This window comes from Neopelma chrysocephalum, unplaced genomic scaffold (genome assembly GCF_003984885.1).
Source record: "Neopelma chrysocephalum unplaced genomic scaffold, ASM398488v2 Primary Assembly neopelma1_73, whole genome shotgun sequence".
Taxonomy (NCBI): domain Eukaryota; kingdom Metazoa; phylum Chordata; class Aves; order Passeriformes; family Pipridae; genus Neopelma; species Neopelma chrysocephalum.
The window spans coordinates 141,403-159,296 of NW_020897733.1; the positions used below are offsets into that span (position 1 = coordinate 141,403).

The following is a 17,894-nucleotide window of genomic DNA, read 5'->3' on the forward strand; positions in this document are numbered from 1 at the left end:
GATAACTGCAGTCTGGCTACAAAGTCTGTATCAGGGATTGGTAACCCTCCAGGATGGTACTTGGCACTCAAGAGCTAACACATGTTTTTGTTACATGAGCATGAGTCTAATAAAATGGCTCACTGGTTTAATATGCCCCTTTGTAAAAACAAGGCGCAGTTGGGTTTAGAAATTGTGATGATTTGGCAAGTTCAATTATTAACTTCTCTTGCGGGGTTAAGCTTTGACCAGAAATTTGCCATGAACTCACGGGCACATCCTGCTAGGAAACAACATGCAGAAATCCTTCGCTGTCCTACTTGATTTATCTGCACAGTGCAAACTCGGAGTGTAGAGCTGTATTTTCCCTGGAGGAAGTCACAGCAAGCTCCATCACCACTCCAGAGTAGAATGTTCTGAGGTTTTATTGTTTTAGGACTTCGATATAGTTCTGCTGTGCTCGAGACCATGCATTGAAGGAAACTTTGGCAGGTCTTGAACTGACGAGTTTTATAGTCCACTTTCACTGTGTTTTGGGAGAAAAGTTGGAATGTGGTGAAGAGCCCGAGCTATGTTAGCTATGCAGTGTCCTGTGGGATTGTTTGTGAACACAGCAGCTAAAGATAGAAGCGCACCACAGAGATGCTAAAAATATTGTCCAACTCTACGGTGGTTGTTTAGCATTTGGAGCGCTATAGTTGGCCTTACACAGACAAAGGGAAGATGCAGTTTTGCAATTTGAATATGCAAATGAAATCCTGATCTTGCAATGTGCAATCATATGCTTGAATCTAAAAAGACCACTTGTATTCCTGAAGTTAAGCATTGGCACGATTAAGAGTTTAATCAGTCAAATACAGTGTCATCAGAAGTCAGTGTGATTGCAATGCAATGCAGACACTTTGCTTCAAAAAACAGCCCAAAAAAATCACATTGTGTGATTAAGATCAGATCTTTACATTCCACATGTTGATACTTGGAACCATGTTGTCTGATAAATCATCTCTTATTAACGCAGTAGGTTGCAAACAGTTTCTTCTTTACATTTATATGCATGATTTAGTAAACAGTATTTTAATATCAGTGGGAACACATGCTATGCTTCATAGCTTTCAACTGTGTGACCTTTCAAGGCAGAACAAAAGCCTTAGAAATTAGAGTTTACATAAAACTGAGAAGTGTAGAAAGCTTAAAAGGCTGTGTAATTCACTTCTGCAGCAAGAACACTATTTTCTCTAACATTGTTTGCACAAGTCAGCATTTATGTTGTCAATTTGCAGTGATGAATGTGTGATTAACATTGCTTCTAGGACAGAGGGGAACTGGTATCTATAGCAAGTGGAGAGGTTCTCTGGTTAAAACCCAAGTAACTTAGGCATTGCATATTCTGCTAGAGAGAATTTCTCCAACTCCTGTACATTTTTTTAATTCACTCCTTTAGTTAATAATAACAAATGAACAAAGAGTGAACGCTCATCCCTGATGAAGTCATTGTCCCAAAATATTTATGGAATCATTTAGGTTGAAAAAGACCCAAAATCATCGAGTCCAACTGATTTATTTCATTGAGGCCAGGATTTCAATGGCTTTATACAGGATGAAGGTGTTGCAGTGGAGCCTGTGTTTGGTTTGGGGTTTTTAGTACACTGATGTGCAGAATGCCCTTAAAGGTCCCTGGGTAAGTAACAGTTACTGTTCAAAGAGCTGTGTGCTGGTCCAGGAGGAAAGGTGTGTACAAACACCATGTTGCCCATGAACAATGTTCCTATTCCAGCTGATACACACTGAGAATTGTGGAGGTGCTAGGTAGAATAGAGATGAAAGCGGTGGGATAAAAGGAAGTAGTGAGAAACAAATTAAATATTCACTCTTCTGCTTTACAAAACATTTCTGCTTCTGTCTGTATGCAGACTTCTCTCTACACCTAGTGGGTCACTCACTAGATTCATCTTTTTTTCTCTAAGTGAGGCTTGGTTTTTTGGTTTTGTATTAATCAATATCCTGCTTATTGTTTCATTTTCTGAAAGGCAGAGGAACATCCAGAAGGCTACAAAGGGCAGGAGAGGAGCTTCAGGACATTTCCTTTTCTTGCCCATTTGTCCCATCCGTCTTAAGAGTTGTGTTCCAGTTTCTGATAGCACTTATGAGAAGCCTCAAACTGCTCTTTTAAATGTTTAGGTCCCCACCAAGCCTAGAGGAGAGCTCTGGATGCAGTAAGGCATCACTTTCCAGTACAGACAGTCAGCAGGAGGGCACTGGACTGGCAGCTCTAAGGAGACTGGTGGTAGCATTTGGGTGCAGCCACACAGGGGAGGTTGGACCTATTATTCTTTGGGAGAGTAAGTGTTAGTACTTCAGCTATTGGAACAAAAATGCCCCTTTTTTTCCAGACTGAAATCCCATTGTTTCTTACTGTTCTGTGAATTTCAGAGCTTTTTGTCCCTAGTTTTGACCTAATTGAAAGCTTTGCCTCCGGGCTGTTAATTCCCCAACCATACCTTTTGACAAAATGGCACCAGTAGTTTGGTAAGACTGCAGGAGTATGCCTTCTGAGATTTTAAAAAATAATGCAGTATGTAGCAGAGAAAAAAGTGTCAAACTGGGTTTTATCTGGTTATGTAGTAAATGGTAAACTTACCTTATAATTTAGGAACATGTACAGCCTGTTTCTTCTACTTGTGGTCATTGCATAACTGTGCCAGTGTTAGGGGATGAAAAAGAGAAGAGAAAAATATCTTACAAATCCTGGGAGACCCAAGTAGCAAAAACATCACTTTTTGCTTAGTGGAGAGGAGCTGCAATTCTCCAGCCTGGCTATTGCCATGAGAAATTAATGTAGTCTACAAAATTACTGCAAAGTGTTCCACAGGACTTTGAAATTAATGGACTATAAAAAAAGATATAAAACAATACTGCTGGTATTAAAACTGAGGTAAGATGAGGTAATACTGATAGAAAGGCGTTGAGTCTAAGATTGATCTTGATTTATAGCCAGATAGGAAAGAAATGCTCTTGCACTACAGCTTAAAACCAAGAGGCAGAGAACTTGTTCTGTCTTCAGCTGTCTAGTTAATAACACTTGTCATTAAATGGAACGTGGAAGTTACAGCCAAACAATATGTGTGACGCGATTGCTGTAAGTCTTCAGATGACTAATTGCGAGGCATCTGTACAGAGATCTCCTGCTAGCAGCACAACACAGGAGCAAGCAGTAGTCCTGTTCCTCCAGATCCATTTGTGAACAGCAATTTTTCTCCTGGAAAAATTTCCATTTTAGCAGTGCCGTTAATACTGAAAGCAGACGAATTGCTAAGGAAAGACAAGATGGGAAGTCTCTGAACATTTGTTTTGATAGGGCAGATCTCTGTTGGTGCCTCCGAAATGAGTCTGGTAATTCTGTCTGACCTGAAAAGTAGCAATGCTGCTGGTTTGGATTTTTTTTTCTTTTTTCTTTGCAGTGAAGGTTACTTGGTCTCTTGCATGCAGCTGGCTTGTGTGGGATGGCAAAATAGGTATATTCTTGGCTGTGTCTTTTTTCTCCTTGGAACTGGTCCTACACTGATCTCTTCATGTGAACATTAGTGATGTTTCCTGTAATTTTACAAAAAGGTAATTAGAAAAAGCTTGTTCACAAACTTGCTGCTCTGTAGCCTGTCAGTTGTTCCAGTTTAAAGCACGATATAGATCACACATATGTCTGTCATTATGAGCATAAATGCATTCACACAAATCAGTATGAAAAAGTATTTTCTTCCCTTTAATTTTTTGTTAAAATTTAGAAATTTTAGAAATTTACCTTAGGCTCATAGTAGTCCAGGTTGAATTTCCTGTTAGTTTCTGTGGTTTAAGCTTATTGTAAGATCACATCGTTCCAGTTTTGTATAGTCATGACGTTTGATCTTCGGGATTTTTGTGCTTACCAGCTAAACGGCCAGGGCCGCAGTCACCTTTTAGAAGTTCACATATATTTAACAGTCAAACAAGAGACCTGTTGTACTGTAGCGGTGTCACGGGAAAAGGGGATTGATCATAGCTCTGGAGCCACTGTGCAAGGGAGCAAAACCTCATGTGGTGGTCTCTGGCGACACACAGGTGTGTCTGTCAGCCCAGACCCCAGTGGTGCACACAGCTCTGCTGGTTCCTACAGCTTTGCACTCACAACAGGGAGCATGGAATTTATTAAGGCAAAGCACACACCTTGTTTTCTTTTTTCCTCTTTTAACGCAGCTTGAGGTCCCTGATTTACTGGGGGAATAACTGGAGAAGATCTCAATGAGTGGTGACAGTAATGGGGCAAAGGATCACAGCACACTCCTATCAAGTCAACTGATGTGTGCTGATGGGAGATCAAATTCTACTAATGTAGCAGCAGTGTTTAGGAGGTGTTTTATGTGTGCACAGCTTAAGTAGCAGTTTTGAATCCTTTTTAATATATTTGTTTTAAAGATGGCAGATTTCATATTACCACTGTAAATTAGAAATTGGGAGAAGCTCTAGTGTCAGGTAAAAATAATCCGCATAATGCATACAAGCTAGTTAAGAACCAATATCCTTTCATGGTTAAAGTGACTGCTTACATCCCCGGTTCCTCTTCCTACATCCTCCTGTCCAGTTGCCTGTTTCTATGAGCATGATGAATAGAAGGAAATCCACCCTGTGAATTTTCCCTATTCGTAATCCTTTCTCCACCACCACACCTCATTATAAATGGATCTGCCACCTTTCCAACCTAAAACTACCTGACAGACCCCAAAGCAGACTCTACTCTAGCACTCCTTAGCTGAGGAACCGGGGAATTGTTTTTTATAAGCACACTGCAACACGTCTCTGGTAGCTTGGAATCACAGTGTGATCTCTTTCCTGACAATGTGAAATGACAACTTTATGTCCATCCATGCTGAAATCGCTTGAAATCAGAAGGGTCAAACAGCCTAAAGCAGTAGGAAGAATGTGATTTTAGCTTATGTTTAATCTTGGTGTGGAGAAAGTGAATGGTAGTTTTAATTGCTTGAGCCTCCTTGAGTTCTCCTTGTAGGCTGAGATGTGACTTCGATAAAGCACAGTTTATGTTCCCCCTGGTTAGGTACTGCTTTGGCTGCTCACTGGTTGGCAGGAGGCATTTTTTCTCGGATTCAGGTATATAATGTGAGTGTCTGTTACCAAACTGCAGCCAGCATGCAGGAGCAGAAACTTGCAGATGTGCTAAATGCACTTATTGCAGTGTCAGGTCCTGCTGTAGTGGAATGGGATCGTTGCCCATGAGCGTTTGGGCTTTGCTGTTCACGTGCAAGCCAGCCTGTTACCCAACACAGCACGTCTGCAAGTAACTGCTGCCGTTTAAGAGGTAATATTATATCAGATCCACTTTTCAGCCGTCAAACACACAGGCACATTCTCACCTCTTTTTCACAAACTGTCCTCAAAGATTAGTAGGACACTAAAATCTATCTAGAGTGTGGATAAATGAGCAACAGAGAGCACAAAACTTTCCAAACTGTGAATTTAAGGCACAGGAGAAAAAATTGTGAAGTTTTCTTGTTTTATATGGAAAATTGCCAGTTCCATTTTCTCATTGCATGACTGTTTTTGTCAGAACAGATAGAAACATTTTGGGCTGATGGGCAGATAGGTCTCGCTGAAGCTTGTTGAAGCCACAGAGGCTGGAGTCTTGATCGCTGAATGCTGCAAACAGTTTGCCTCTGGCAAATACATACTTCCAGTTTTGGCAGTGTCTAGTGTTTGAAAGAGACAGAGAGTGATAGATTCTCTGGTCAGTTCAGTTGAGCAAATCTTAGACTCAGGTTTTATACTTTGCAGAGAGTAAAAACAGTTTGCAGTATGCCTTGAGAAAATACTGGGGAAAAAAGAAGACTTCTACTCATCTCAAGCTTTTGCCTTCCTCAGCCCTTCCAGAAAAATTAAACGTGCTCTCTCTGTCAAAATAATTCAGATATGCCAGATCTTAGCAGCCTGTTGGTGAACTGGATTTCCCAGGTGTTTTGCTCTGAAAGGCAAAGCTGCCACATTAGGAATCCCAGGATCTGTGGTGAGACTGATGTTTTCCCCACCTGCCCCATCTCCTTTTACCATCATATCTCTCTTTTCTTCAATCAAGTAAACAGAAAAGCCAACACCTGGGGTTTCCCAAGAGGTACAGGAGTCTTGAGATTGCTAGTGAAAGAAGGTTATCTGACTCCCATTCTGGATATCCCAGTCATAGATCCATAAAATTGGATTTATTAAATCAGGAGAGTCTGCAGCAGTGATGCTGGACAAGGGGCAGGTGGACCAGCTGCTGAGGGGGGATGCGGACGGCAGCATCCCCCTGGTCTCAGTTCTCGCTTGGAGTGGCTGCGTAGGTGTGGGAATCACTGCTGTAGGTTGGATCTGTCCGTGGCAGTGAGTGGGGTGGGGTGGTGCAGATCAATAGTCAGCACCTTGCAGTCGCCATAAATCAAGGCTTGACTCGCTGACAGGCTGCAGGCACCAGGAGGAGACACAGAAATACCTTGCCTAACATTTTTCCTCTCTCATTTCTGCATTATCTTGACCTAAATAGGAATCTTCTGGTGGAAGGGGGAATCATTGTGGGGCTGGAGAAGTGAGACTCTGGTGCAGGATGCGGTTGCTCCTTTCACCGCGATTCCCACCTGCAGGTGAAGGTGTGAGTGACAGGTGGAGAATTAACGGAGCTGGCAGGAGGGCCATGGGGCAGCCTGGATCACAGGGAGTGCTGGGGTGGCAGCTGAGGACAGCTGATGTGTTAAGAGAGGAGGAAGTCTGAGTGCTGGCCAGGCAGGGAACTAGTCCAGAGGTGCCCCTTTGGTTGGTTATTAAAATCCAGTGGAACCACCACAGTGGGTATTTATTAACCATTTTTTCTCTCTGCTTCAGTTTTTGTCACTTCCCACCTTCCTTTCTCCCTTTGTTGAGTAATAGTAAGTTACTCAAGGCCAGCACCACCTCCTAAGTTTGGAAGGTGCCTGAAGCCCAAGGTCACCCGAGCGGGCAGGCCCAGCGAGCCCAGCCTCGGGCAGGGCACAGCCAAGGACTGGTTTCTCTTGCCAGGTCTGCCTTTCCCTCCTTGCACAAGAGGAGCCTGTGGAGCACTCTGCCCACACGGAGGGAATCAGTTCTGTGTGGACTGGGAGCATGTGACAAATTAGCTGTTTGTAACCACAGCTGTACAGCTTCCGTGGACAGAGCAGCGTAAACAGTTATTATTTATTCTGGTTGTGCTGCCACTGCGAGCTAACAGGGCTACTCCTGTGTGACTCGGGTCTTTCCCAGAAAGAAAGCCTGCTGGTTTAGAGAGGATAGTAGTGCTGGGATCGTGGCACTCTTCACTTCTAAAAGCAAACCTGAGATAATGGAGAACTCATAATCGGATATTCCCCGAATCGGGGGCCTGCCTTTGTTTCCCAGGTATTCCCAAACAGAAGTTAGCTTGTGCATGCCAGTGCATTTTAATGCATTTTGACAAGGTCGCAAGAGCCCCTTTGTTGCTTGTCTGCTTCGTCCTTGCTTGCACATCTGAATGAAGCTTTCCCATACTGAGCTATAGGCAGCCTCAAGCCAGCTTAGGAGTATGTGTGTGAGTGTGTGATGCATTTCTAAAATATTTCTCTTCACTTCTCAGGTATTCAGTTTGAAACAGCTGGCCAATATACTAATCAACAGAGAAAGGGGAAGAACATGTTTTGGTGCTCTTCTCCTTTCTGTTGATTTTGTCAAATTGTGTAAGCCCTCTTGAAAAAAAAGGAGAAAGGGTTGGAATAAATTGGCTCCTTCCTGTGGAATCTGGGGCCAGATGAAGAAAATGGATAGTAAAAATGTTTTTGGTAAGGGAAGAGTTTACAAAAAGATAGGCTTTAAAGAGGTGGTCTTGAGTTGTCTGGGAATACTGCCTGAATGTTCTGCAACAAGCAGCTTCTTGAGTTAGTGAGGTCATGAGCTCCTGGTTCTAAAAGCTGTAGTGCCTTGGTGATGCTCTCCTGCCACTGTTGTGGTTGGCCTGTCTGAGCCAGGCTGTGTCCCAGTAACATGAAACTGTGTTGCTGTCCCCTGCACTGGTCAGGGCTGCCACAGCAGCACGTGCATGGGGAGCAGTCACTGGGAGCTGGGCAGGAAACTGCTGGCTCCTCACAGCCAGCACCAGCCCCGAGGGTGCTGTGTGGGAGTAACAACCACCTGGGTGTCCGTGGGGAACGCTGAAACCAACCTCTCAGCCAGCCCAAGGAGGGATTTCTGCATCTAGTGGATACTTCATACTTAAGTGCCTGGTGAAATACTGTTGTCTGTTTTTTTCATTGGTGATATGCTTGAAGCAGAGGGCTGATGGCACCCAGGTGTCCCTTCTAACCAAAATTATTCTGTGATTTGTTTAGTTGCTTTAAGGAGAGTTATCTTTTTCTCACAAGTTGGGTCTGTAGTCAAATCTGTCTTAAGCAAAGCAGTGCTACTAAATTCTGTGGAGTTATATCTGCCTGCATTGGGAGAAATTGGTCTTTCGGATTTTATGGTCCTTCTACAAATACTCACCTGGGAAACAGGAGTCTTGATTTTCAAGAGAACATGACACACAGTGAATTTCCCTCCCTCTCTTACAGCCAGGCTTCTCAGGAGGGCTAAGCAACAGCATCCTATTTAAAAGTCCTATCCCAGTTTTGGAATGCCCATGCCATCTGAAAGCTATGGCCTTATTTTATCTGTTTATATCTAGTAATAGTCTTGGGGAAATGGAGTTTTGTTTTCCCATCACATTTATTCCCCAGTGCAACAGTTAAAAAACTATTTTCCAGAGCGTTTAGAAAGCCCACATTTTTCCCCAGTAACTCAGAGCACAGGAATGTCCTATGGCAAAGGAAGAGCTGGCAAGGACATGCATGCCAGCATGTCAGCTGGCCAAGGGTGGGAGATCCCCCACCACTTCCTGCCTGAAGGTTCCCAGGGTGCAACTTGGGAACGCACTGTGTTTGTTTTGGATGTGTGAAGCCCCTGTAAAGATTCTCTATACATGTCTGGGTTTTAAATATATGTAGTTATGCTCTACCAACATGTTTCAGCCTACGCAGGGCAACATCTGTTGAAACATGCAACCCTGGCTTAGTTTTAGCAAAGAAAATGAAGGAAAACAATTTCATCCATCATTAGACTAACACTTGGGAGAAGAGTTAGGCCTTGTTCCATTTCCTAAAGCTAAGCAAATTTTGGCCTCATCAGCCCAGAGGAGTAAGCAAATGGCTGATGGTTCAGCAGTGTCTGGCTGTGGTGCAGGGACAGTCTCTCCCAGAGCAGGGATCCCAACCCTGCCCAGCACTGCTGCCCAAAGAGGCACTGGAATCAACTCTCCAGTGTTTTTTGAGCCCAGCCCATGTTCAAGCAACTCCATAAGGGATAACTCTTAGGGACTAAAGAGAAAATAACTATGTGAAAAGGTCTCTGCCCTAATGCCAAAGCTGCTGTGTCTGTTGGTGGAGGGTAGATGAACTCCTCCTAAAAGCTGATCAGTAATCTGCAGACTTGCCATGATGGTCATGAACAAATGTATTCTTTCACTCTCCTTCAAATGTCTGTGTAAGCTGGATACCAGCATGGCAATGTCCAATACTAACCCCAAACTGCATCTACAGCCTAAGCAACTGCAGGCACAAATCTGCCATGGTCCCTCTGCCCACCAATTAAGAAATGAGTGATGAGAGGGCACTGGTGTGAGTTCAGCTGAGTGAGCCACCAGGCAGCTCTCCCATGTTCCCATGTCAGAACAATATACATTTGTGGGCGATTGGCTGAAGCTAGACTGAGTTTAGGGGTGGCCAGTAGGTGTTTGCACAGTGACCTTCATGTGAACAGTGCAGAAGGAGCCACACATGGTGTACCCACCCTGTGCCCTGCAGCCTCAACACATCCTGTGACACTGTTGTCTGAGAGCACCAAAGTTGCTGCCAGTTGTGGAGTGATTTAGGCAAAACTGTGATGTGTTTAAAAAGTAGTGTAAAATTTAGAAATTGGTCATATCCAGCGCAGCCCTAGAGTGGGTCTGGTTATGCTGGGGTTAGATGGGAGGGATTTCTCTGGTGATATGAGCTCTTATTAGATGTGAATTTTTTTGATGGCACCAGATGACTGGCAGCACTTGGAAAGGTAGCCCAGAGCTGGGAGAAGCTCTACTGTGAACTGGCTTAGAGGAACCACTGTTCTTTAGTTTTCCCATTGCTGATCAGATACTTTTCTAAATGCTGCCTCCCTCTATTGATAAACAAGGTCATAATTCTTATTTCCCTTAACTTGAAGCAGCAATGTTAATGTCTGATTAATCCTGTGACATACAGGTCATGCTTGTTAAAACTGAAAGCCATGGATGATTCTATTTGGAAGAGAGTACCATGTGCTGCATTAGTATGAGAAGTGTTGTTTTCAGTTTCACTTTCTTTGTGTGTAGAAGGCAGGTTTCTTTTCCCTAAGATTTGTGGATTTACAACTCCACCATGTCTTGTAGATGAAGATATTTATATAATGGTGTTTTGAAAACACATCCATTTTTATGAATGAGTGGCAATCCTTCAAAGGAGCAAAGCCCACAATGCCTTAGACTTAGAAGAATAAACAAAAATTAAGGAGTTTAGCTGTTATTTACTCTTTCTGGAATCTAAAACATCTGTGATTAGGAAGCTGGAAAGTCTGTTTAGATAGATAGCTGAGAATTTGTTTTGTTTTGGTTTGTTTAGAAAGTATGCCAGTTATTTCAGATGTTCTGCCTATAAAGAATGTAAAACAATTTAGTTGTCTCAGGTCTGAATTTAATCCAAGTCACTGGCAGAAGGTCACTAAATTCAGTCCAGGGTTTCATTCAGATCTACCACTTAGACCTAAAAAATGTTACCATAAAAATGTTGGCATGTTTGTTATGCAGGGAGTATAATGTCTTAATTGAAATAGAAACTATTTAAAAAACTTCTATTACAGTTCACATGACAGACAGTGTTTTATAGCTTTAACATCTGTTTTAAGGCCAACACATGAGATTTAGCCTTTGTCTGATTATAACTCTTTTGATTTCAGTGAAGTAGCACCCATTTAAATCCTGATTGAATTTGCCTCACATGACTGGGTTTTTAATTGTATGATTTGATTTTTTTTATCTCCAACCCAGTGTTGCAGTGTGGACTTCAGCACACATCAGAATAAGGTCAATAATGGATCCTTTCTTCTCGCTTTTATATTTCCACAGTTACAGGGATCCATTAAAAGAAAACTGGAAGATGACAGCTCTCCTGCCTCCAGTGGCGTGCCTGATGTCATTTTCCCAAATGACAGTAAAAGACTTTGTCTCGATGACGTAAACCTTGCCATGGGCCAGGGTGCCAATCCCAACGTGGCGTGTCCAGAAATGCAAAGTTCTCCGTTCTCCACCGGTCACGGCGCTTCTTCCCTGGGAGTCACGGGGCATCCGGTGCTCCTGGAAAACAATCACATGAATGGAGGTGGCATTGGCTCCCCATTTTCCGTGGCACCCAACACGGAAATAAATCAGAAGGGGTCAATAGCAGGGCAAACCAACAACATTGTCCACTACGACGAGAAAGGAAACAACTTACAGTCTGTGGACCAAGAGCTGCAAGATCTGCTGGAAGAGCTGACGAAAATGCCTGATCCTTCTCCCAATGACCTGGATCTGGAGAAGATTTTGTGCAGCAAGGCTGAAGATCCGCTTGGTCTGAGTCATTCTCAACCAAGCATAAGTACCACTCCAAAGTCCTCCCCACAGACTTCACACTTGGAGAACCATGTTGCTAACAAAGATTTTTCTCCGGGCTGCAATCCAGCCAGTGGAGGATCTCCTCAGATGAGACCATCGTCTGCTGGAGCTAACTTCCAAGTTCCTCCCTCGAACAAACCTGCTGCATCGCCCATCTCTACAGCAGCTCAGAGCAAGAACCAGCCGCCACCGATGCTTCCAGTACCCCTGCCCAACATGCCCAGCTCCAACTGGCACGCTCAGCAGCTAAAGCAGCTGGCAGCAAGCAAGCAGGTGTCTGGTACTAAGCAACAAGTACAGGCTCCCAGCTGGCCAACTATGTCTCCTCCTGGTCTCTCTCCGCCTTACAGGGCAGGATCATCCCCACACCATCAACCTTTCAGTCCTCAAAATGTCATGGTGTCTGGCATGCCTGCTAATAATTTACCAGGAAACAACATTCAGAGTCCTCAGAACGCTCTGCTTTCAAGCATGACTTCCAGCAACACCCCATCCAATGGCCCCTCTCCTCCTTACGTATCTGAGAAGCATTCCAGTCCGGCTCTGAACCAGCAGCCCTTCAGCCCGCAGAGCTCCATGCTGCCTGCCCTGACAGCAGCCAGCTTACCAGCCAACAACATTAAAAGTCCACAGAACAACATGGTTGCCAGCATGGCCTCCACAAATACTGGACCTTCTCCACCATACAGGCCAGAAAAGCTGTCAAGCCCAGCTCTGCATCAGCAGCCTTTCAGTCCTCAAGGTACATTAATCTCTAACATCACTCCCACCAGCAACCCCACAAGTATGCAGAACTCGCTTTTTAAATCAATGACTACAAACCAGACCAAAAATATGAACATAATTATGCAGCAGCCATCCAGTAGCTTACAGCCAGGTCTGGTGAATGAGAGCCCTGTTAACCAAGACCAGTTTTCTTTCAATAACACCAAACCGCTGTCTCACTTTGCCTCAGAGTCAGCTACTCAAAAGATGTCCCCTCTGACAGCAGGGCAAGGACAGCAGTCTCTCATTCACTATCTCCAGCAGCAGCAGCAGCAGCAGCAGTCTCCAGCCACACAGCAGTCCCAGCAGACCAACAACAGCCAATTTCTCCAGCAGCAGTTCCGGCAGCTGATGCAGCCACATCGGGTGCAGAGACAGATGCAGCCTGCCACGCTGCCATCTCAGAGCAGACAGGTGAGAACATCTCTTCTGTCTTATATGGCTGCTGTGAAAATATTGAGTCATTTATTTTTTATTTTTACTTTCCTTTGAAATGTGACGTCACTAAACTTCTGGGGTGTGTGCAGTGTATACATGGACAAGGCAATAACAAGGTTCTGGTGTTATCAGAGTAACTTTATTTTTTTCAGTTGTAATATACTGTAATTCCATGCATTGTCTCTTCTAGCCCAGTGGAGAACTTTGTGCTAATAGGCAATGCACATTTCATATCACTAAAATAATTTTCTTTTATGTGTATAGGTGATATTCTTATAGAACTTATAAGCTGTAGAGATACTCTCATTGCATTTTTCCTGTCATCCTTTCAGTGGGAATATCTTCTTTTTATCTTAGTGCCCTTCAACAAATTCATATCCGCGTTATGCTTCTGAGGCTAGAAAAGATCAGGTGGGGTGAGAAGTGAAGTTAAAATATGTCCTTCATGGACAGCAGGTCAAACAGTACAGCTCCCGAATAGCAAAGAGGCAGACTTGAAATACCTGTTACTGGCATTTGCCAGAAGCCATTCCCTGCTTTGGATGAGGGCCATTCCCCACCCATGGTGATCTGCGATACCAATCGAGCTGGTAAATGCGAAAGTGCAGCTGGCAGAAGGGAGGCACAGCCCTGGTTTCTCTCCAGCCACCTTCTCCCTGAGACTCACAGAGAGGTGTGACTCTGCTACTACCCCAGATAAGAGACATGTACTGTGAACGGGGACTTGGGAGCACGGAAGGGCTTGGGGAGTCAGTCTGAGAGCAGCCTGGGTGTGAGGAATAAACAGTTGTCTTTTTGTTGGGAAGAACAGTTGGGAACACTGAACCTCACCACCAAACCAAGGACCTTGTTAGGGCGAACCAGAACTTTGTAAGCAGAGTCCTCCAGGCTTCTTAGCTGTGCACAGAGGCCCTCCATCAACTCCTTGGGAAGGACTGAGACACCTCTCTCCCAGCAAACCAGAGACTGATCTCTGAAGCTCTGCTGGGATCCGTGTGAGGGCTAAACTGGGGAATGCACTCCAGAGCTGGTGTTTCTTTGCTCTCCTTCCTTGCTAAGTGACTGGTTCTTATGGAGGTGGAGTTCTTCAGTGTAGGTGACTTGGTGTTACCTTGTCCTATGATAGCAATGAGAAATAAGGGGGTAGTTACTAAATGTCAGCTTCTTGGTGGTAAATCAATGAGGTGCATTTCCACTCTGCCTCTTTAGGATCAACTCACTCTCTTCCAAGTTGTACTCCCTCACTTCGTACAGCAGCTTAAAACAGGCAGCAGGGAAGAAGTGATAACTTGCTGAATTTGTTACACAAATGTAGAACAGGTAACAATATGGCATCTATACTGCACTTCAAAGGGTTATCAATATAAGGCCCTAATTAAACAAAGACCTGGAGCATTTTTGTTGCTTTAAGCGCGTGAGGACCCTGTTTGTGTTCAGTGGGACCCAAATTAAACACACAGTAGAGGGTCTTGCTGCTTTGGAATCTAGATGTATGGATGGACATGCCATGGAAAAGGAGCAAAGTGCAGCAGTTTCACTAATTATTGCCCACCAGATGTTTTGCTCTGGAGGCAGGTGTGAGTGAAGAAACACATTTACAATGGTTTTTTGCATCTTGGATGAGGGCTAGTAAGTTGTTAACCACAGTAACATGATCACTTTTGAGCATCCATAACCTTTGAGCATTTTTTTTGGCTCCACCACTGAGTCTGTGGAGTTGCAATATCCCTGTTGGATTCCTGAGGTTTCCTATGCCCCAGTTTTCCCTGCTTTGCATTTGAACCACCTCTGAACCCCCTACATAACTGATTAGCAAAAAAAAAAAGGGGGGGGGAGGGGGAGAACAGGGGAGAAAAATTCATGCAGCTTCTGTCTAATTGGCCAAAATAGTCCTTCTTCCAGCAACTTTCCTGGTACTCTGCCTATGCTGCATTTTCAGCTGATTCTCACTGTCAGAGACAGAGTTATTCTAAGCTGGCTGCTATCAGTAAAGATCAAGGACAGTTAAGACAATGATTACAGGTGATGAGCATTTTACATTTTCAGACTAGTTAGGTAAGCTTATGGTGCCTCCCTCGTTTTACAGGGAAGACTTATTACAGTAATTACACACCAGATGACAGTGCTTCAGTTTTACAGTCTGTTGAGCTGCCGAAGAAAGATGGTGGATGTTCAGGAGTGGAGCATTTTGTAAGATTTTGATAACTTCACTGCAAATCTCATAGAAGGAAATGGATCCTGAGTGCTGAATTAAAAGAAAAATTACATGGGAAAATTATTGTAGGTAGGAATCTTTGAGAGTCTGAGCTACTTGCTACGTTTCTTGGAATCTAGCATGGGGATCTGTCATTTGTCTGCAATAGATTTCTTATTTACATTGAGAGATTGATACTGAATTTTGGGCCCAACCTGCTGTGCACCAGTTTTACTCCATTATAGTGAAGTAGCCTGGTGACTGTGGTTTGTTTTCCAGCAGTGTACCCAGAGCTGAATTTGAGCTTTGCGGAACCTCAGTGCCAATTCTCTCCTGAGGCAGGTGATGAGTAGGACTTTTCAAACACAGAGCAGTTGTTTGGTTAAAAGGCAAAATGTTAAAGATTCAGGAGGCAGGGGAAACAACTTCTTCATCTCAGAAATTAGTAGCCTTCCAGTGGAAAATTGCCCTTTTTTAGCCTCATTCAGAGAAATTTTCTCAGAGAAAAATAACAGCATTCCTTGGAATGTTGTTTAGTGCTTAAATGTCATCCCCTTACTCTGTGTGTGTGTTTGCAAATGTGACTAAAATTTATAAAAAGAAGGCATAGTACTTTCTTCTTTGGAGCGAGAGGTGCAGCTTTGTACAGAGCAAGAATGTGGATGGTGGCCAGTTGGAGGGAGAACAATAAACCATGAAATTTGATCCTTGTAGCAGGCACAGCAACATGGGGAAGAGAGGAGCAGCCAGGACATAGACCCGGAATGAGCATTTTGCTGTTGTTTAAATGCATATTAAAGCAAAGACTCCACATTCCAAAAGTGGGGGGTTACTCCTGGTGCCTCACAGCTCTACCATTCCTGTAGTTAATGACCTATCTCTTAAGTGTAATCAGTCTGTGTCCCAGATCCTGTATTGCCTGGACAACTGGTAAATCTGATAGGGGCTAATCTGCCCCCATCTGAAGCACTGTGTCTGTATTGTTGAGCATTGATGGGTATTGATGGAGGCGCTGACAGTTTGTATTGTGGGACAGCGTGAAGGCTCACGCTGCTCTCCTGGGTAAGGGCAGGTTTTAGTTTTATTCCTCTAGGACTGGTGCTTGTGAGTGAAATTGTACTCAAAGGTCTGGACTCGTAAATCCCCTATATAAAGATGGTAGTAAATGCCAGAGAGTCAAAGATAGTCTCCAGAACTATCATACGCAGTTTTCGGGCTTAAGCTTCGCCACTTGACTTTATTGGCTGTTTCTGAGTGCGTGAAAAGCTGCATTTGCCCAGGCAGGTTGAATAGTTGGGCATCTCCCTGATTTTCATGTTTAAATAGAGTTTGTACTTGCAGATCTCCTATTCTGGCAAGTCAGATACATTGGGCCCAATTCTGCCTTCAGCAATGCTGATACAACACGCCTGCTCCCAGAAGAGCTCTTCTGTTACTCCCTCCGGTGTGAGAGCAGACTGAGGGCTCTGTGCAGGGAAAGGAGGGATCCCCTCCTCCCTGAAGGCAGCAAAACAAGCTGGTGATCTTTGCAGTTGAAGTCAGGCTGGAATAAAATAAACCCTTTGGGTGGCAATTCCCTTTCCAAGCCCGTATTGATCTGAGTGAAAACTTGGTAGTCCTGGGAAGGAGGGCAGCATTGCCCACTGCTCTGTGTGTGAAATGTTGAGAACCAAAACACAGCCAAAAAGGTTGTTATGCTGGGGGGATGTAGGTAATAAACAGCCATTGTCTGGGTGGGACACGCTGTGCTTCTCTGAGCTCCTCTTGCGTGGTAGGAACTTGTGCTATTCTTAGAGCTCTCCGCATTCCTGCTGACAACCAGAGAGTTGCACGCTGGATTGTCAGTGAAGGGTATATTTGTTTCATCTCCATCGCCAAAAATGACGGTAGAGAAAAAATGATAGGAGAGAGACACAGAGAAAACTAATATTATTTGCAGTAAAAGTGGCTGTGTTTTTACTACATGTGGACTGTATGTGAGATAGTGAAGAATATGCTGAAGACTAAAAAAACCTTTGAAAAGCAAAGTGTTTCTTTAACTGTGGTGAAAGCAGCAATACATTAACTGAGTTGGAAGAGTAAATTGTAGGTTGCAGAGAAACACCAAAACCCCTGAGCTAGATTAAATATACTGGGGGGGGAATTGAACAAAAAATCTTGTTTCTGACCATGAGTTCTCAAAACATAGAAACAAAACTGAAGAAGAAACACACTGTTATGAAGAGCAAACTGACCCAGAGCTTAGATGTCAAAGGTTAAATAAATATAATGGAATACAAAATACAGCTTTTATTAATATAAACAGAAATGGTAATACCACAGACTAATTCCTGGGTGTCATATGTTATGTGAAGTTATTTCTGCCCGTGAAAAGTCAGTGCACTGTGGCTGTTAGATGAGACCATTCTGATCCAGCAGCACTTTAGAAGCTCTGATGCAGGTTGATGAAAAGTTTGGAAAAGCAGAGAACACAGCCCACAGCATCTGGGTACATACAGTCCTCTTGCAAGTACAGGGAAGAATCGTGGTTTATTTGGGATTTCCAAGATGTCACAAGGAGTCTTGCTAACACATAAAGCAGCTGTAGTATCATGTATTATTAATAAGACCAAAAGTAAAGGCCACATTTCATCTGCAGTTTCAATCCCTCATCCTTTTTCTTTTAAGTGTCAAACTTATTTTTAAAGCCACTTTCAATGAAGTTCTGCTAGTATCTCTTCTCTTCTCTTCTCTTCTCTTCTCTTCTCTTCTCTTCTCTTC

The 17,894-nt window shown here is 43.7% G+C and overlaps 1 protein-coding gene across 3 annotated transcripts in view; it reads left to right on the plus strand.

The window, feature by feature from the left end:
* Positions 1 to 17,894, plus strand: part of MAMLD1 (mastermind like domain containing 1) — an 85,790-nt gene that overhangs the window by 36,569 nt on the left and 31,327 nt on the right. For all 3 annotated transcript variants that reach the window (XR_003534851.1, XM_027687083.1, XM_027687084.1), the window contains exon 2: positions 11,210 to 12,916. Coding sequence is in view for 2 of the 3 variants with exons in the window: in XM_027687083.1 (XP_027542884.1) it covers positions 11,210 to 12,916 (1,707 nt within the window). In the remaining variant the exon portion in view is untranslated. The remainder of the gene's footprint in view (positions 1 to 11,209; positions 12,917 to 17,894) is intronic.